The sequence below is a fragment of the Neurospora hispaniola genome (genome assembly GCF_033458365.1).
Source record: "Neurospora hispaniola strain FGSC 10403 chromosome Unknown B0T23scaffold_5, whole genome shotgun sequence".
NCBI lineage: Eukaryota > Fungi > Ascomycota > Sordariomycetes > Sordariales > Sordariaceae > Neurospora > Neurospora hispaniola.
Window position 1 is genome coordinate 3,557,483 of NW_026944410.1, and position 20,156 is coordinate 3,577,638.

At 45.8% G+C, this 20,156-nt stretch overlaps 4 protein-coding genes and 1 non-coding gene across 5 annotated transcripts; 3 read left to right on the top strand and 2 right to left on the bottom strand.

Annotated features, from left to right (window-relative positions):
* The first annotated feature begins 3,803 nt into the window (after positions 1-3,803).
* B0T23DRAFT_176636 (major facilitator superfamily domain-containing protein) lies at positions 3,804-5,920 on the top strand. Its single transcript, XM_062833006.1, has 4 exons — positions 3,804-4,092; positions 4,195-5,355; positions 5,422-5,500; positions 5,568-5,920. The coding sequence occupies exons 1-4, from the start codon at positions 4,068-4,070 to the stop codon at positions 5,791-5,793; spliced, it is 1,491 nt and encodes a 496-aa protein (XP_062692278.1). The 5' UTR covers positions 3,804-4,067; the 3' UTR covers positions 5,794-5,920.
* A 795-nt stretch (positions 5,921-6,715) lies between these two features.
* B0T23DRAFT_405836 (cytochrome P450) lies at positions 6,716-8,687 on the bottom strand (the record flags this gene model as incomplete). Its single annotated transcript, XM_062839056.1, has 6 exons — positions 6,716-6,881; positions 6,974-7,219; positions 7,321-7,752; positions 7,807-8,155; positions 8,227-8,361; positions 8,435-8,687. 6 exons carry the CDS (start codon positions 8,685-8,687, stop codon positions 6,716-6,718), a joined length of 1,581 nt encoding a protein of 526 aa, XP_062692279.1.
* Positions 8,688-10,214: 1,527 nt separating this feature from the next.
* Positions 10,215-10,286, bottom strand: B0T23DRAFT_t247. Its single transcript has one exon. It is a non-coding gene; the product is annotated as a tRNA-Gly (tRNA).
* A 1,012-nt stretch (positions 10,287-11,298) lies between these two features.
* Positions 11,299-12,960, top strand: B0T23DRAFT_318126 (uncharacterized protein; the record flags this gene model as incomplete). The annotated part of the gene is made up of 2 exons (XM_062835053.1): positions 11,299-11,400; positions 11,518-12,960. 2 exons carry the CDS (start codon positions 11,299-11,301, stop codon positions 12,958-12,960), a joined length of 1,545 nt encoding a protein of 514 aa, XP_062692280.1.
* A 970-nt stretch (positions 12,961-13,930) lies between these two features.
* On the top strand, positions 13,931-14,490 carry B0T23DRAFT_383160 (uncharacterized protein; the record flags this gene model as incomplete). The annotated part of the gene is made up of 3 exons (XM_062837386.1): positions 13,931-13,990; positions 14,068-14,116; positions 14,228-14,490. Coding segments are annotated over 3 exons (336 nt in total), but the record flags the coding sequence as incomplete, so codon positions are not given.
* Between the last annotated feature and the right edge of the window lie 5,666 nt (positions 14,491-20,156).

Here is a 20,156-nt window from a genome sequence, read left to right on the forward strand (position 1 = left end):
GTGTAGTGATGGTGCTGTGTTGTGTTGGTGCTATGCTAGGCGCGCGGTGAACATGACAGAGGGGAAGGGGCAGACCTGCCGCTCACCCGTGACGACGCAACTGTCCATCAGTTCCCCCAGACGGAGGTGGAAGAGTGCTACAGCAGCAGCATCTGCATCCACGGCCTATCGAAGAAGCCCCAGTCCTTTCAGCAAGCAGCTAGCCTGCTGAGTAGGAGTTGGCAAGTTTTTATAGCTTCTCGACCCGGGTTACACATACTTTCAGAAGTATCGCGCGGTTGAGACGGATGGCTATGTACCACATCGGATACACAGCACCAGATCTGGTTCTGAAGAGATGGGGAAAGTCCCGCCGTTCACCCGTGACGATGCAACTGTCCATAGGTTCCCCCAGACGGAGGTGGAAGAGTGCTACAGCAGCAGCATCTGCATCCACGGCCTATCGAAGAAGCCCCAGTCCTTTCAGCAAGCAGCTAGCCTGCTGAGTAGGAGTTGGCAAGTTTTTATGGCTTCTCGACCTGGGTTCCACGCACTTTCAAATGTATCGCACGGCTGAAACGGACGGCCATGTGCCCTGCCGGACATACAGCGCCAGGACTGGTTTTGAAGAGATGGGAAAGTCCCGCCGTTCATGCGTGATGATGCAGTTGTTGATCGGTTCCCACGAACGGAGGCAAGACAGCAGAGGATGCTACGCCAGCAGCATTCTCAACCCGCGGCCTATCAAGAGAGCCCCAGTCCATTCAGCAGGAGTTGACCTGACGATTGAACCCCAAGGCTTCTCGACTCGTGTTCCACGGACCCCCAATGCATCATCCAACATGAAACAGATTGCTCTCAAGTGATGATGTAACCGTCGAACGGTTCCGCACGAACGGAGGCAAGACAGCAGAGAACGGGACGGCCAGTCTCGTCTCTGCCCGCGGCCTATCAAGAAAGACCCAGTCCTTTCACCAGGCATTGTCCTGATGATCGGAACCAGTGCTTCTCGACCCGTGCGGCACGGAACTCCAGTACATCGCCACAGAGAAACGCTCCGGCCATGCATCCTGCCAGATACATGACCTCGGGACTGGGGCCTTGGTGGTGATCATCCTGCCGCTCTTGCGTGACATTGAACTGTCGGAGGCTTCCCAACACCCGGAGGTAGACAGAGAGCGCTATGGTCCGCCAACTCTCTATCCACGACCTATCGAGAACCCCAGTCCTTCCAGCAGGTGGCTAGCCTGTGGGTAGGAGTTGGCAAATTTTTACGGTTCTCGACGCGTGGGACGCATCCTTCCAGCTATTGCCAGGAGAAACGGGACGTCCGTGTGCCCAAGAACACACAGCACCAGGAGTGGAAGGGAAGACGGCAGGGGAGAGGGAAGGGAAGTGGTGGAAGGATAAGGAAGGCGAAAGGAGAGGGATAGTTGGGTTATGAAAGAGAGAGAATGACCTGGCGTCGGTGATGATAGTCCCGCCGCTCTGGCTAGCCGACACGGCTTACTGCGAGATTCCCACGATGCGATAGCCCGTCAAGCACCCCCGTCCTTCCACCAGGCGTACGTGATGGGTAGGAGTTGATGGAGTCGATGACTCTCGAATCGCGGGACGCTCACTTCAGTGTGTCGACGAGGAAAAACGGACCGGCTATGCATCCACGTAAGCGTGGACTCACGGCACCGGTACTATCAGGCACTGACCCTGGGAAGGAGAATGGTTGTGTTGAACTCGCTTCATCGTCGTCGCGACGATTCGGTCCGCCGTCGGGCTGGTGTGAGGGAGGAGGAGTACCAAAAAGAGAATAGAAAGAAGAAGAAGAGGGAGGTGAAGTGTGGGTCACCGAGTCCGCCATGGGAAAGGGGAGGAGGAGGAGGAGGGCCGGGATGAAAGGTCGATGGAAAAGATGGAAAAAGGTGGGTGGGTGGGATTGATGACGGAAGCAAACTGGATTGAGGGAGGAGACCTGGAGAACCCAACTCATTTTGCCCAAGGGGAAGCCCAAGCCCTTTTGTGTGCGGGTGCCCGTGCGCTGCTCGGTTTGACCACGGGCTGTGATTGGCTTATCGCAAGTCCATTTGTCGGCTCACCCACGCAAGGCGTGTGCTATCACTAACAAGTTTTCGCGCTGATCTCTGCATTCTACGTTAGAGAATGGGTCAAAGCCACTTGGCCTGCAACGATACGTCCCGTCCCGCGTCCAACATTGCAGTGTGCTTGCTGAAGGCTCGGCTGTCCCATCAGCCACAGCCACAGGGAATCACCAACCACAGACCTCACTAGCCACTCACTTCAGTTCCTTTCCCCCAGGATATGTCAGGGTTAGGGTTATGATGATGGCTCCGTCACCAACAAGACAATGTCACTCCAGTCATCACTCACAGATTGAGGGTCGAGTTTTTGATATCCAAGGATTTCATTCTGGCGTCCATGTATGTTGGCGTCCGACGCAGCTACCATCATCCCATCAACAAGAGGCCTGCAGGTCTTGACATGAGTGAACAACACCGACATCAAACGAAGCAGCGCTGGACATAATGGGCATGAACAGAAGGAACAGCAAGCCAGAGGGAAGAAAGCATCATGTCCTGACGTTACTATAATGCATTCCAGGCCTTCAAAGCGATAATCTGCCAGTCTACACATTCACTGTCACGGGCGATCTGGTCTGCCTGCCACACGCAGCAGCCGCCCCGGCGGCCTGATTGTCAAACATGGCAGAATAGCTACCGGCTAATTGCAACCTCTCCCCAAACCAACCGAGAGCGAACAACAGCATCCACGGTTTATTAATGAATGGCGACTTCAGGGACGGGCCATCGTTGTTATGTCTTACAGAGGTGGATCCCACGGTTCCCGCCCTGGCACAAAAGTGTCTCAAGCAGGTCCCCGAATATGTAGCGGTCTTCAAACACAACCTGAAGAGGCAGATGGAGCAAGCAACGGTAACAAAAAAAAAAAAAAAAAAAAAAAAAAAAAAAAAAAAGGAGTAAAAAATAACGATTCGAGGAGACAGCATTTGAGCCTTCAAGCAACCAACGAATCACCTCACTGCCGAAACAAAGAAGGGCATCCAAAGCGTCATACATGACCGCCGAGACCTTGCTAGACATTCACGCCCATCTGCTTCCAAAAGCGAGAAAAGCACGTTAAACCTATTATGGACAAAGGCGTTGATCTTTCCTAGCGACTGCTACCAGACACCCCAAACCCCCGCACTCTCCAACTCCTCCTCGAGATGGCCTCGTGGTCCAGCCATCCGTTCCGTCGACACATCCACCACCAACCCGCCAATCTGGTCTCGGACAGCTTGGCGCACCTTGGCTTTCACCAAAATGCATTTGCCGAACCTTCTCCAAAATGCTTCATTCACGCGGTTGGATGAACAGGAAATGGAGGGTGTCATGTTGGTTAACGCCACCGCCCAACTTAGGGAGGACACCTCATGTACCGGTTATTTTCAAGCGGAGGAGGGGGAAGGAGACTATGAGACGACGTAACCGTAAGTGACGGCGAAGAGACGGGCGGCAGAAAGAATGTCACAATGCAGAGCTGAGCTTGCATACCGCATGCTGTATACCCAATATCGCGACTGCCAGATGACATCCAGAAAATGTACGCATCTAGCATGAAGCCGCTAAGACGTGAACAGACAGACAAGTTGACAACAAGGTATGACAGAAAGGAACCCAAGAGCAGGAAAGCTTGTGTCGATGATATATGAGCTAAGGACATGCTGCGAAAAGGGGTCCTTGCAAATCCTAACTCTTTTGCCTTTTATCAACTGGAGACAATCTGAATATCCCATTCCTACCGCTACCTACAGTTGCAACAAGCTTTTCGGCTAGCGGGTTGGCAACGGGAGATACCGCGAACCGGAGCAAATGTCCGTTGTCTTATTTGGGTTTTCTCCGATTGTTCATAAGGGGTAGACCCGCCGTCAGCTATCCACCTACCTGTGTTTGTCCTGCCCCGTCTTTGACTTTGTCTTATATACCCTCAAAGATCAATCGACATCACCTACCTTGAGCTGTCAGGGTCCAAGCATCAAATTTCAGGTCGACCTCTCACATAGCGACATCAAAATGGGGGACCTAGAGAAGGAAGTCGGTATGTCAACCGTTCAAACCACCCTATCCATTATCATCACCAATTCCTACTTACATTTTCACACTGCCAATGTCATTATTCAACCTCGCTAACACATACCAGCTCTCCACCACGAGCAAACACCCAAAGACGTTGCCTCCTCCTCCAGCACCTCCCTCCCCGAGCTCTCCTGGACCGACGCTGAAGAGACGGCCATCCGGCGCAAGATTGACTGGCACTGCGTCCCCATTGTCACCCTCCTGTACATGCTCTGCTTCCTCGACCGAGTCAACATCGGCAACGCGCGCATCCAAGGTCTCGCCACCGACCTGCATCTCGAAGGCACGCAGTTCAACTGGGCCCTCTCCATCTTCTACATTATCTATCTCTTATTCGAAGTGCCGAGCAATGTCCTCCTCAAAGCGCTCGGCCCCCGCTTCTACCTACCCCTGTTGGTCTGCGGGTTCGGACTGGTATCCCTATGCACGGCCTTCGTCACGAACTTCGGCGGGTTAATGGGCGCCCGCGCGGTCCTAGGCGTCTTTGAAGGCGGCGCGATGCCGGGTATGGCGTTTTTCCTCAGCACTTTCTACAAGCGGGAGGAGTTGCTGTTCCGCATCGGCATCTACGTCTCCGCGGCCTCCATCGCTGGCGCATTCGGTGGATTGTTGGCCACGGGCCTCTCGAGGATTCCGGAGTGGGGAGTGGCGGGCCACACGATTCACACGTGGAAGAACATTTTCTTCTTTGAGGGGCTCATTACTATACTCATCGGGCTGGCGGCGCCGGTTTGGATGCCTACTGACCCGCGGACAGCGTGGTTTCTGAATGAAAGGGAGAAGAGCATCGCGGCGGAACGGTTAGTCAGGGAACACCGCACTGATCCCGCCCAAAAGGTTGAGTGGCGCCATGTCAAGTTGGCGGTGATGAACGTGCATAACTACACGTGCGGAATCGGGTTCTTTCTGATTAATATCACGGTGCAGGGACTGTCGGTGTTTTTGCCGACCATCTTGAAGGATCTGGGGTGGCAGAATACCAAGGCCCAGTTGTATAGCGTGCCGCCGTATGTGTGCGCTTGCTTGGTCGCCATAGCGGTGGCGTATGGGAGCGATAAGAGTCGGCAGAGAGGTATTTGGCTGGCGGCGTTTTCGGTGCTGGCGTTGATCGGGTTCGCGATACTGAGGTGGGTCAGTCAGCCGAATGTGAGGTATATGGCTGTCTTCTTTGTGACGGTTGGTGCGTTCCCAGGAGGGCCGGGGTTCTTGAGTTGGGCGATCAATAGTAAGTCGTCCCTCGCTTGGCATGATTGATACAGTGGTGATGGATGGAAAGCTAATGACAAGTTAGATTCGGCTGGACCAGCTGTTCGTGCGGTCACCAGCGGTTACGTCGTGACACTGGGAACTATTGGTGGTATCGTTGCTACGTGAGTTTTCTCTATGATTTCTCTTTCTGTCCAGGCCATGGACCTAACTCAGACATGCCTTTTATAGCTGGACCTACGTCCCAAGTGACGCCCCCAAGTACCACACCGGCCACACCATCAACCTTGGCGGACAGATTGGCGTCGTCTGTCTGTCCATCTTTGGCATCCTCTACTGCGCGTGGGAGAACCGCGCCAGGGCAGCAGGCAAGAGAGATCACAGGCTGGAAGGTCTGACGGAGGAGGAGCAGGAACACTTGGGGAACAGACATCCGAGGTTCCATTTGTGGACTTAAGGTTCCGCCACTCTCCTTTGCCTGGGCTGGGTTTCGCTTGTGTATGGCTTCAACTTGCCAATCTCATGTATTTTCCCTCTTCCTGCTAATGAATATTTGAACATGCCCTTTATCTCATTATCTGAAACCTCGTTTCGACTAGCTCAGATGGGAGAGCGTTATAGGCTGTCTACATTCGAGTCGACGTCGATGAAAATGCACCAAAAAAGACGACACCATCTCGAATTTCGGTGGCTCCCTGTCGACCGATGGGACGAATGCCCCTGGGCGATCTTTGCGGGGACCCCGGATTTCGTTGTTAGTGCTGACTCCGCTAAAGCATGTGCTGTGGGGTTCGGCTTTCGAGGGGTCCAGTCCGGGGGTTCCAAGTTTCAACCGAAGGCGTGTCGGGAGAATCCATTGTCAACATCTTCACCAGCTGTCCAAGATAGGTACGACGGAGGAGCCCAACATCTCCCGTTATTGGATCCCAGTGGTCCCATCCGAACCATCTCACTTTCCCGGTTAAAGTTCCTCGGTATCTTCTCAACCTGTTTTCACTTTACCCCAACTGGTCCCCCATCCAGGAAGATGTTACCCAGTCAGACAACTGCCGTCCAAGCCGTCCCAGGCCGTGCGGAGAAAGCGCACCTTTGGCAAAGAGCCCAAATCGACATCTCGTTTCGTCCAGCCAATCGAACATTGTCCTGCCACACACACATAACATGGAAAATGGTGCTTGGGAAGGAAAACCGGCACGATGGTGCGGCTGGCACAGTCGCTCACAGTATCTAGCTCGCAAGCTCGCCGGCAGTCTCTCAACCGAACAGACGACAGACAACTGGTATGTATCAGAGAAACAGTGTGAACTGAACAACACCCTTTGACCAAATCACCATGCATCACCAGCGCCGGCAAGTTCTTCCTCCTCCATCCATCATCTTCAGCGAATCATGACCCGAACACCCAAACTATCCAACTTCGGCAGCGGCACAACGAAATCGTGAACATGCTTCACATCGCTCTCGTCCGTCTCGAACAGCTCCATTCGCGGCCCATCTGGTCGAAAAAGTACTGCTAACACCAGACTGATCTCCGCCATGGAGAGACTACATGGTGTACACAACAAGCAAGTCAGCAAAGGACGCCTCTCAGTCTCTCAATGCCACCACCAAAACTCTTACCAACGGGTCTCACTTACTTTTGACCAAGACAACTCCTCGACCCTCTAGTAAAGGGTACATAGCTCCTCTGCATCACCCTCGTGTCCCCACCCAGCCACCGCTCCGGGACGAACTGGTCGGGATCTTGATACACCTCCGAGTTGCTATGCATCAAGTAGGCGCTCATGCCCACCGGAGTCCCAGGCGGGATCGTGTACTCCTTGTACTGGATGGCCACATCGGGCGAGACGCGCGGCAGACGTCTCATGAAGCCGTAACTAAGTCTGTTTTTTTTTTTTCCTCATCCGTCAGTTCTCTGTTTGCTACCATGTGGCACACACACACACACGCACACACACGAGTTTACGCGGGACAGAAAACCTACCGCAAAGCTTCCTTGATGACTGCCTGCAAATACGGCAACTTCTCCAGCTCAGTCCAAGTGGGAATGGCTTCCGGCCACGCAGCCATGACATCTTGCAGCTCGTCCTCGAGACGGGCCTTGATGTCTGGGCGGGAAAGGACGTAGTAGGATACGAAGCTGAGGGTTCGTCCGGTGCTGATGGTTCCGCCGAGAAAGATGAGCTTAGCTTCTCTGACTAGCCGTTCTTCTGTCTTGTCGGCAGGTGAGAGGTAATTACTCTGCGCCAGCGCGTGGAAGAGTGTGGTATGCTCCGAGCTGGTGGTGTCCTTGGACAGGTGCTGTTTAGTTACAGCTTTTCGGATTTGGGTTCTTGTTCGCTCATCGTATTTGTTGGCGATGCGTCCTTGAGGGAAAAGCCATAGCAGCAAGCGCTGTGGGACGTATCCTAATGAGCTGTAATGATTTAGCCTTGGAGGCCCATGACGGCCAGGCGTGCAGCCAACTCACCTCAACGCCTTTGGGAACTTGGTCAAGATGGGCGCGTTTCTGATCAAACCCAGCATTCCATCATACCACTCTGGTCCAAAATCTGGCTGATCAAGGAACCCATCGCCAGGTTCAAGGTCGTCAGTACATATCCTCTCAATACAGTCCGCTGAGAAGGCCGAGAAAGCGCGGTCCAGCCGCACAGCTTTCCCTTGGCCCTTGTATTCACGGATGCGGGACTCTAGAAACACGGCCTTTTCTGCAAGCATGGGCCAGTATCGAGTGTTGATGGCCATGCGGGAAAAGAAGGGGTCAAAGGGCTTTCGACGCTGGCGATGTAAATCATGGTCGATTGTCATGAAGTGGTTGACTGGGGACAAAGTCAGCATTGGATGGACCCTTCCTCTCTCCCAAATATCTGATCTGCACCAAGAATCTCACCATCAGTGTCATCGGTACACCCCTGGAACAAGGGCCAGAAGTTGGTCCGTCGCTTGCTGCTTCCCACATAAAGCTCATTGTAGTATTCCGGATCATGGATCGACAATTCGTGGGGGTTGATGCGCACTATCGGTCCTAGGTAAGTCCATCCCACCCAGTTAGCGCTGACTTTTTTTGTATATCACGGTTTAAAACGCTTCTTCCTTACCAAACTCCTTATGCATCTTTTCTATTTCAAAGAGGTACTTCCCACCGTACCGGAAATCGTAATAGAACTCATACCAAGTGGTGACCGCAGCCATTTTCCTCCCCGGAAACCTGGCCAGGGGGTGAAAGTATAATCGGTACACTGCGAGGCCGATGACGTACAGCAGCCATGTCGTAATGACTACCAGAGCCGCTGTTCTGGGACATGGACTGAGAGTAGCAGCACGGGAGCTGGCCCAGTTGAGGACTGCCATCGTGGTTGGGAGGAATGCTGCGTGTTCGTTCGTGTGACGTCCTTGTTCCCTTCGTTCCCGTTCCAAATTCAGGGAGAGGTTCAAGGAGGGTCCTAGGAAGCAGCGAGTCATCTTCTACCTTATAGCAACCCAGAAATCTCACCATACCAAACGCCATGGCGCAAGTTCAACCAATCCTATGTGGGATGGAGTTCTATCGCCGGCATTTTCCCAAGATATCCGAGTATGGTAGTGGGGTTTCTTGGAAAAGACCGACACTCTGGGACATGACAACTGCCCTGGACGATACACTATCGATTTTGTGCGTGGCTTACATGGTGCTGGGACCTGTTGATCTAGGCTTCAACGGCCAGGAGAGAGCTAGTCAGTGTGCGGCTGAAGCCCGTGCCGTCGAGATGATGACGGTGGTTGGATGTGGACGGGATGGATCTGTTGTAACGGTCCTCCAGTCTCTCTGTCTGACATGTGAATGAATGGCTTGAGTGAAGCGCTAAAACAACATTCCGATATCTGCTTTCAGCTCGGACTTAACGCCACTAGCGTCGAAAAGGATGCTACTCCTGGTCCAGTTATTCTTGGAAGATTTTTGGAAAGATGTTCTAGATTCCCGATAGCAATTCTTAGCTCGAAGCCTCAAACAAACTATCGATATTCGGCATCATAGCTTGGGAGATTGCAGGGGTAGGTGGTGTTAGGTAGACAGACAATGGAGAAAGATGCCTTTTGAGGTTTGCCTGCCGCCTTATTGCATTGGTAGAGCGTGGTGTTGAGAGGCATCGATTGGGGGCCATTGAGGGACATTGGAATGGCTGGCTACCTGAAGGCGAGATTCTTCTTTCAACGCCTTTCGATTGCAGCAATAGTAAAAGGTTTCACAACGGCAAGCTGCATACAGTCTGACAGCGCTTATATTCCATTCTATCCGTCCAACATATGTAAGAAGCGGCGATAGCGGGCGTGCTCAGACGGCCCGGTCGTACAAATGAAATTTTATTATGCCCGACATCCTTCGGAGATAAATTCAAATCACACATGAAAGCCTGGTTCGAGGACTGGGAGTGAAGATACCTAGGTTTTGCTTTTGTAAGGCATCAAGATAAATATCCGCATAAGCCACGTTGAATAAGCGCCGCTCTGCCGCATCGAGTATTGTCCGACAAACAGATGAGCAGCTGAATGTTCAGCGAATGCGATTGGTTTAAATTTAGGCTGATGAGATTAATTGGATGCCTATCAAGAATCGTCGGGACAGGCAGAAAGGGGAAAGATGACGGATGATGCCCCTGATCGTGAGAGATAGACTGGTTAGAAAGAGTAGATAGAACCTTCAGTTTCCAGAAAGAGAAACGTCACCAGCAAAAACCCCGGTGCCGTTATCGGCGTTAGTGATCTCTTCAGGACGGCCCACTGATTGCAACCACCAAAAGACATACCAAAAGAAACTACAAAAAAAACAAGAACAGTACAATACGAGCAAAAAAACCCCCGAGGAACAAAAGAAATGAAAAGTAGAAAAGGAAAAAAAGTTGCGCCAAGAGGGAATCGAACCCCCACCTCATCCTTGGAAGGGATGAATCCTAGCCGTTAGACCATTGGCGCTTATTGTTGAAAATGTTTACATGGTTTGCTACTATATACCCATTCTTACAAATCTTGGCCCTGTATGGGTCCACCACAACTCGATTCATCTCCCCCTTTTGGAAGAGAACGTCGACAACGATGCCATCGTTGATACCATTCCCTGAAACGATGTTCGGGAATTACTGAAAGATTATCACGGCCTCTAGAAAAGAGACGGATGCGCACGTATCGATACCTTAGCGGATGTCACACCGATGATTCCTGACTCCCGAGTTCTGGGGCTGTCGTCGCATGGCGCTCAGCACGCCGAGTCGTTCAGGTTCACCAAGGCTTTACAAAACGCCAAGCTGTACTCGACCAAGTCAAGTCTAGTCAGATCCAAAATCACAGTTTAATTTGTCTGGTATTTCTGCGTGCAAAGACACAATGGAAACGTTTCTGTCATGCTGAGGAACAACAAAGGTACACCGACTCATCACCTCCAAGGAGGAACATGGGAAATGTCACCAGCACATTTGTCCCGTCAACATCCCGAGACATAGAGATGTTACTAGATTATTACCATGATATATCACCGATAACAAGCTAAACCCTAGCCACGATTCTTGCAATCAAGTTAATCACAACTTTACGGTTGGTTTGATGTGATTCGTGACAGGGTGATTCTCTACGGTAGTCCGCGTTGTCGATGGGACATACTTCGAACAGAGTCTTCATCCGGAAGACCTCCGGATCGCAGTAGTGCCTTGAATGACTTTAACCGGCGTGGCGAACCTTGTCCTGATAACCGTTTGTAGTAATCACTCCATCATCGCATCGCCAGTAGTCAAACGTTCGTGAAGCGCGTGAAGCACATTTCAACCTTAGTTGGTGAATCATCCTCCCATTCACAACCCCACGAGTAGACCCAAGAATTGGCGAACCTTCGTACTTCAGGCCGCTCCTGATCGGTTTCTCAAGCTTCCCTTCCTTACCTACCTGCAACCCACCCAGAAAGCGATATCAACGAACCACCTTACCAAGAAATGAAATGGACCTCCAACCCCCAACACCAGCCGCAGCTCCAATCGACCGTCTCTCCCTCGCCTCCCTCCCCAACGAGATTCTCGACCACATCTTCTCTCTCCTCCCCGTCCCCACCGCCCGCCTCTGCCGTCTCCTCTCCCACCGCTTCCTCCCCAGCAGCACCCGCGCCTCCTTCCCCGTCCTCATCGTCTCTCCCCTCCTCAGCGACGCCCACCACCTCCAGCTGCTCGCCAACTCCCCCGCCATTGCGCCCTGTTTGCGTTCCATCTACTACATAACCGACACCCTCGCCTCACCGCGCTGGCGACGACTCGAGTCTTCTTCCACTCTCGACGAGGAAATCGAGCCTGAAGACTTCACCTGGTCCCCAACCGACCACCCGAGGAACTGGCTCCCGCACTACGTCCACCACCCACAAGGTTCAGGACGCATCGACCTCCTCTCTCAAGAATGGTACCAGCACCGCCACCGCCCGCTGATAAGCCAACACCGGCGCTCAGCAGACCAAATCGCCCTCGATCGGCAGCGGTACGAGGACCTCCTACTAGACCAAGCCCAGTTTTTGGCCGTGGACCACTCGCCTGACCGCGACTACGACGGCATCGTCATGTGCTGGGAACAGTTCCCTGCGCTGGAACACATCACCATTGCGGCGTGCAGGGAGCTGAGTCTCGCTGCGCCGCTGAATTCCGTGGCGTTGCATAGCGATCGGAACCCGTTTCGGTACGCGCCGTGGCGGACGGCGTTTCCGAGCATTTCCACGCCCGAGACGGAGGAGCGGGCCTTGCGGTCGTTGGTGCGGTACTTGGAGATCCAGTCGGTGGTGGGAAAGGGAAAGGCGCCAAGGTTGAAGACGCTAAGGATCAAGAATCTGTCGTGGTGCGTGTTGGATGATCCGGGTTTGTTCTTCTCGCCGATTGTGGAAAAAGCGCTGGCGAATCTGACGACGCTGGAGATTCAGATTCGTCATGGGAATCCGATTCACATGGCTGCGAAAGAGTGTATCCCGCCCATGAGCCAGACGAGGCTTTCCCATGTTATGTCGTCAGAGAATGTGCGCGCATTCTTGAAATCGCTGACGAACTTGCGACATCTGACGTTTGAAAGGGATAGAATTTGGTACCGCGAGGAGCACATGATTCCAGAGGGTGACGGGTATAGGTGGTCGCTGGGGGACATAATCGATCCGGAATCACGGTGGCCGCACTTGCAGTCCTTGTCGCTGTCACACTTCAACGATTGTGAGAGGGAGGATATCGAACAGATCATGGACAACCATGCCGACACGCTTTGGAAGGTGTCGTTGGGGGACGCTAATCTCAGGACAACGTCGTGGGTGAATCTGGTGGATTACTTTTACCAGGAGAATCAGAGGCGAATTGCAGGATATGATGGCAAACCTCTGTACCATCTGGAGCTATGGGGTTGCCTCAGAGGTACCAGAGAAAAGGACATCACGGGGCAGCAGCAGCCTGGTACTCCAGATCACACAGGAGAGAGAGAAGAGTGGGCTTTCTGGCGTGGGGACCCGCATAGCTGGGAACTAGCGAGGTATGTGTATGGGATTGTGTTCCAGGAGTCGAACTTCGCATGGGAACATAGGGCACTCTACGCTCGTATAATCGTCGGCGAGCGCGAAGAGGGACTCGGAGGGCTAGAAAATTGAAGACCAGCCAAGAGTGGAAAAAGTTTGGCGCAGAAGGGAATTAGAGAAATCGGCACGTTGTCATAACTGAAGGAATTAAGAAAACTCGTGGAGGTAGTTGACAAGTAAAGATTTTGGGGTTTGGTAAGTGAGGGATTGCCGCAGCGGTAGGCTTCGTGATCTTGTAGCCTATCCAGTCAGTAGAATGACTATCAACGGCAATGGGCGTTGAACACCGTTGCTCTCCGAAAATGTAGCTGTGAATTAGTTGAGTTGCTTGCCCAAATTCCCCTTGAAGATTCCTTGAGGTCGGTTAGGCATCACCCAAATATCATCGCCGGAAAGTATTCCGAGACACGGAGCCAACCCTACCTATGGAAGAGACCTCCAACGCAGTTAGATCGATCGCCATGTGGGATGACGTGCCTTGACCATTTTGGAAGATCTCACTGACTTACTACTTGATGAAAATTGTCTCGCCTCCAGCCCGGGTTGAACTCGGGCCCGACAGAACCTCGACACTTGACTTCCTTGGCAGAGCTTCCCTGATGAAGTGAGTAACCAGCCATTCCATGTCCCTACCCCACCCCTCCTCTTTATTGCGTCCCACTGCCGTGGGTTTTTGACTTATCATCTGTTCTCCGAAAATGCCAAGTTTTTTTTTTTTTAAGTTTTCCGTACAGGATCTGGGGTCGAGAAAATTTAGACGGCAATCATTGGGGTTGGGAATTCCGCTTAAACTCCAACTTTCACATTTCCACTTCACACCTTGGCATTCCACCCTCCGCAACACAATATAGAGCAAACTAGAGCACTGTTTATGCGGCCTCCGGAATGGCTTTCATCCTGGAAACGCATTGTACAGTGGTAAACTCGTCCCCATCTCAAGGGAATTTCGTTTCCGTGCCGAAGGGATGCGGGAGACGAACGATGATCCGGCTGACTCCGTGGCGTATTCTAATGGTTGTGCCGGCCGCGTCTATTGAAAGACGGAATGACTGTAACGGCGCTGTGCTTTGTAGATTATGCACTTCAGTATTTTTGAGTTCAACTTGGCTTGATGTCTCGCGTTAATATTGAGTGCCAAGGAGAAGTGGTGCTATATGAAACCAGAGAGCCCTTCATTACCTGATCTCACTCTGGCTTGCGTTTTTTTGGTCACGGCTTGGCTGAGAGACTGCGTGACGGCCATGGTTATCATGAGTGGTCGACCTTGGGACTTGTTTGAACCCCTGGACCCTTGGACCCCTTCACCCGGTAACAAGGTTGCCATCAGGTACACACTCACTGCCGTTTTTGGGTTGCGTAGCATCGCACCTGCATCGGAGACTAAAAATTCTGAGCCCCTTCTAGGCCTCTTGAAGAAACGGTCTCCACGCCAAATTGTTCTGTGCAACTCGGTGCTCCGTTCGACCCCGGCCGTCATCTTCTGCATGCCTAGGTTTGCTTCACAAATCGTAATGTGGCTTCCGCTTGAACGGATGTTAATACCGTTGAGAGGGTATTTGAACGTTGTGATAATAATATGTGTCTGATTGAATATGTGTAAAGTGATGATCTGAAAGAATCCAGAGCAGGAAGCTTGCGTACAGTCGGTTGACTTTAAGGCACGCAAGCCTTATCTAATCTACAGGTCCCACATACGTAGGTGGGCTCCCGTAGGAGCGGTTCATTCAATTAAATAAACCCGACCGAGCGGGCTGGGCCATCCAGTTAAGTGATCTAATATATAATAACGCCAATAATACCAATCCGGTATTAAATCCCGGCTACCAAAACGAAATACTACTATCCTCAATAGTCTATCTATTATATATATATAAATACCCTTATTTCCAACGTAGTTTCAAATTCCTACTATAAGCGGGAGCCTCACGCGCCGCCGGCGCTTCTAATTTATTTTACTCAAAATAAACCTTCCTTCTCCTTCCGGTTTTAGCCTTTATAGGTCCTTTTAAGCGTTCCTAATACTCTACGACCAATTCTTTTACGTTCCTTATCTCTTTCTCGGGTAGGTATTTATTCCAATAATGACTGTAACCAATCTATTTTACTAGATATTTCCAACCTCTATTTTTCTTATCTTCCGCGTAATTTAATATTACGTTTATTTTATACTCCCTATCCTTATTATCGGAGTTTCGCTAATTATCTTCGATTAGACTGGGTAGTAGCTTTATTTAATTAAATAAATCGTCGCTGTTAGGTACCCGCTTAAAATATATTATTAAAATAATTAAGTAGACTACTATTTCCGGGGGTAAATTTAATTAATAAACTAAATTATTAATATATTTAATAATAGTAAATAGTCTGGTACGTTATTGCGAAAATTTTCTAAATAGGTAACCTAATAAGTAGTATCCTTTATATAATTTAAGGAATACTTTATCTCCGACCGAAAAGGAGATCTACTAATAGTTACTATTATATCGCTTCTTTACCTTTATAGCTGTGAATACTATAGCTAATTAGACGTCCTCTCTCAATCCGTCTCTTAATACTTAATATTGCTTAAGGGTCCTAAAGATATCCTTTTTCGTAATAATATCCAACGGGCTGAATAATTTAAAACTATATAACTATTCGTACAGGAACGATTTAATAGGATTTAAGTACGTACTATTTATATTCTATTAGAAACTAGGCAATATCTCTACCCAATTGGATTCTAAAGTTATATAGTAATAAAAGCGGATAGCTATCTCTATATTTTAATTTCGGTACTCAGTCATACCATTACCTTACGGGTAGTAGGCGGTAATTATTAAAAATTTAGTGCCTATTATAGCCCATATACCCTTCTATATTCTTAATGTAAATTTATAATTTCGGTTAGATATAATACTTTACGGAAAGCTCCAATCGCTTAGGATTAAATCCCTAATTAATATTCTACCCTAATTTTCGATTATATACGTATAGTAGCCTGGGATGAGGCGGTATTTTTTAGATATATAGTATAAAATTAGTATAAGGGTATCGAAGAAATTAAATCCAGCAAAGTACTATAGTATTCCCAATATTAGTACTTTAAGTAAATCGGTAATAAAATCTAAAACTATAATCCTTATAGGTAGAATATATTCGGGGTTTATTAATTAGTAATCCCCTACTATAATTTCCCTATCGGTATAGTTAAATTAGTATATCGGGCAATATTAAATGTAGTTTTTAATAATCTACATTTTTTTTATAATAATATACTCTTTAAGGTCGTATATTATTCTATTTCTCCCGAAATAATACTTCTTATTATATACTATACTCAATATAATTAGGACTATACCTTTTAGAATACAAAGCTGCCTTACTTTATCTACTAGGTTAATATTATATAATAAGAACGGCTATATATTACTACCGCTCGCAAAAACGTTGAAACGCGGGTACTTGGTCGACGACAGCGACAAAATCGTTTTTAACATCAAAATCGTATTCAGAACGTCCGATTACCCCCCTCTACGATATTACATCAATCGCGTATTGAAAGCGCGGGTATTAAGGCGACCGGAAGTATTAGGGGCGGGTTGGCGTCGAGTCGACACGTACCCGGGGCGGCCGGAGCCGATACGACGATAACAATACCCCGAGCCGGTATAGAGCCAGTAGAAGCTTCGGAAACCTCAGGCCTATTTTAAAAAGAACGAGAGAAATTTATAAAGGAGGCTATAAACTTTCCTAGCGTTAATAGCCCGCTTATTGCCTAGGTAGTATAAGTTGAAAAATTTTTTAAAATTATAGTAACTACCCTATATACCCAAAACTAAAATCCTTAGGCTATTAATAACAATACGAAATAATTCTAAAATAATATTAATAAATTAAAAAAAATAGTTATTAAAATTATAAAGACTTAGAAATCCCCCCTTCTAAAATCCTAGGCCGTAATCGCTACGGGCCCGAATACCCCCCCTACGAATACGAAAAAATCTTATTTTATACCGATAGGTATTTAAGTTATTATTCCTTTTTGGGCCGAGCGGTATTTAATAATAAAATTAAATAGAAAATTCTTATTAATTGATAAAGGACAACGAATAGTAGTAGAAATTATTAATATAATTAATAAGAAATATTTTAAAACTAAAGTTAAAATAATAATAAAATTATACTTTAGTAGAGATTATATAGTAATATTTAGTAAGGAAGGTAGATGTTAGAGTTTTAAGAATTAAATTTAAATAATATATATTTTCTATTAAAACGCTATAGTTACTTTTAGGACGGTTTTAATAATAGTTTATAGTATACTATAGGTATTTATTAATAACTTAGAGCCCGAAGCGCTAGCGAAGGGTTTATTTAAAAAGAATAGTATTAATATTATCCAGGTAAAAGCGTAGCGAAGGAAGTATGGGAGTAAAAGGGGCTCCTTACTATTTAAAATATTAATAATAAACGAAGGAGTATACTTAATAAAGGATTCTTTTTTTTAAATAGGTAATACCTTTTATTGTAAGCCCTTCGAACGAAATATAATTCTTTAATAGTATTATAATTATTAGGAATTCAGTTACTTAGGCCGGTTTTACCTTAATAAAAAAGAGGCGTAATATTTCTATTACATTGAGAAGAAATATTCCGGTACGATTATAGTAGAATCCGAAGCTAATTACCCTTCTAATTAGTAATCCGAATTTAGAAAATACTTTCCTTATAATTATAAAGGCTATATTACGGTATTAAACGAATACCTATTTATAAAAACTATAAAAGGCTATACTTTAATAATATTTATAGAATAATTGAAAGAGTACGCCCTACGACCTATACCAATTACTGTTAATAATATATTAGCTTTAAATTAAGACCGCCGAGAAATTATTTAGACCGTCCCTACAACCCTTTAATAAATTTGCCCTAATATAGAAAATAATAATATTAATATCCCCGACGCTTTATTTAAAGATTTAGAAGCTTAATAGTAGGAGGTTCGCTCCTCTAAGAAGCGCAGTACTTATAAAAAGGAGTATAGGATATTTAAAGCCCAATTCGATAGAGCGTACGCGAGATAGTAATAGTAAATTACTAGTATAATTAATATTATACGGAGAGCGAATCTCTAATTACGCTAAAAGTTTATTAAATTCCGTCCATTTATTTAATAAATTTGAAGATCTTTTATTAGAATATAGCAAAATTATATAATAGAATAAAAATTATATTTAAAATAGAAGACTATTATAATATTATAGCGATATAGGAGTCGGGCTGAAACATAATTATAGGTAATATATTTAATATTAAAGTATTTTATTATTAGGTATTAAATAGTACTAATTAGGAATATATAATAATATATATTAGTAAATAATTTACAACCAAATAGTAGGATTATAAATAGGGAAATAATTAAATAATAATATAGTTAAAAAAAAGTACTAAGGAAATACGAGTATAGTTAATGTACTTACTAATTTAGGACGCTAGATTCGAAATATATTAGTAGACCCCTTTTAAAGAAATTGTATTGAAATTAAGGGGAAGAGATATTATAGTAGGTAATATAAATTTTTATTACTCGAGTTAGGATATTTATAGGAGGGAGAGTTAAAGTAGTAAAGTATTCTTAATATTAGCGGTTAATTACTAATTAATTTTTATAATATTACGTAGCGAATTGATAAAATTAAGAAATATAATAAAAAGCGAACTCTATAGTACAATCGATTATATTTAAATTATAGAATTACTATATACTATATATTAAACAATAGAAGATAGAGCGTTTATCGGGTTAAATTATTAGGTATAATTAGTAATTATCTATATTAAAATCGTAGAGGAATTAAAGGAGGGCAATATAGAATATAATTAAATATTTATAAATGCCGGAAAAGTTAAAGAATTCACTAATAAATATATTATAATCCTATAAATAGTTTTAATAATAGAGGAATTAAAGGGAGCGGTAAATTAATTAATATTTTAATTAATTAAAATTGTAAACGAAGCGGTTCCGAAATAAAAGAGAAGCGTTAATAGAAGAATTAATTAATAGGATAAGGATATAAGGGAAGTAATTAAATATATAAGAAGGGCGGCTTGCGCGTAGAGGTTGAGGAGAATATTAATAAGGAGATAAGAGTTAAACGAGGCGAAACGGAAATAGGACGAAGCTATATAGTTTATGTAAATAAAGCGGTAGCGTATATTTATAAAAAATATATTTAAGGATTTAAGAAAGTTATAAGTATTAGAACGATAGGGAAGGATACGTAGCTACTTACCATCCGAACTACCCAAAATGCCGGTACTATATTGCGAAAATAATAATAAAGAATTAAAGAGTTACGAAAATAAGGTAAAAATTTTAGCGGAGAAGTTCTTCCCGATGGTTAACGTACTAACGGATTACCTACCGGATTAATATATAGAATAAGAAACCTAATTAATAATAAACTATATAATTAATATTAATAATATAATAAAGACAATACGGCGGATGGTACCTAATAAAGCGCTAGGGAGCGATTAGATTTCTAATAAGTTTCTTAAAGTATACAGGCGTAAATTAATAGAAGTTTTAGTAGTAGTAATAATAGGGAGCTTTATACTCGGATTATTCCCGGTATAATAGTAATATACTAAAATAGTAGTCTTAAAGAAATTTAGTAAAATAGTAGTATAATAAAAGATTGTAGGCGTATAGAGGCTTATTACCCTATTGAACTATATAGGTAAAATATTAGAAATTATAATTATAAAACGGCTTATACTCGTAGCGGAGGAATATAGGCTCTTACCCAAGGGTTAAATAGGAAATTAGAAAAGGAAATTAATTAAATTCGTAATAAGAATTATAATAGAGACGGTATATATAATATAGGAATTAGGAATAATTATATTACTATTTCTCTTCGATTTTAAAGGGGCATTCGATTAGGTAAATTATAAATAGTTTTTATATACGCTCTAAGAAAAAGGATTACTAATATAGCTTTTATATTGGGTAGTAAACTTCTTATTAGATAGAATAGGTAGTTTCTACTTCGATGGAGTAACGTTAAGGGAGTTCTATATAATTATAGAAGTACTATAAGGCTCCCCCCTCTCCTTAATTTTATTCCTCCTCTTTATTATAATATTATATAAGGTATTAAAAAGGTTTAAAGGTACTATTACAATAGAATTTACCGATAATATTAATATCCTAGCCTTTTCGAGGTTAATAAGGGAAAATTGCGAAAAATTTATAATTGCATAGAGAATTT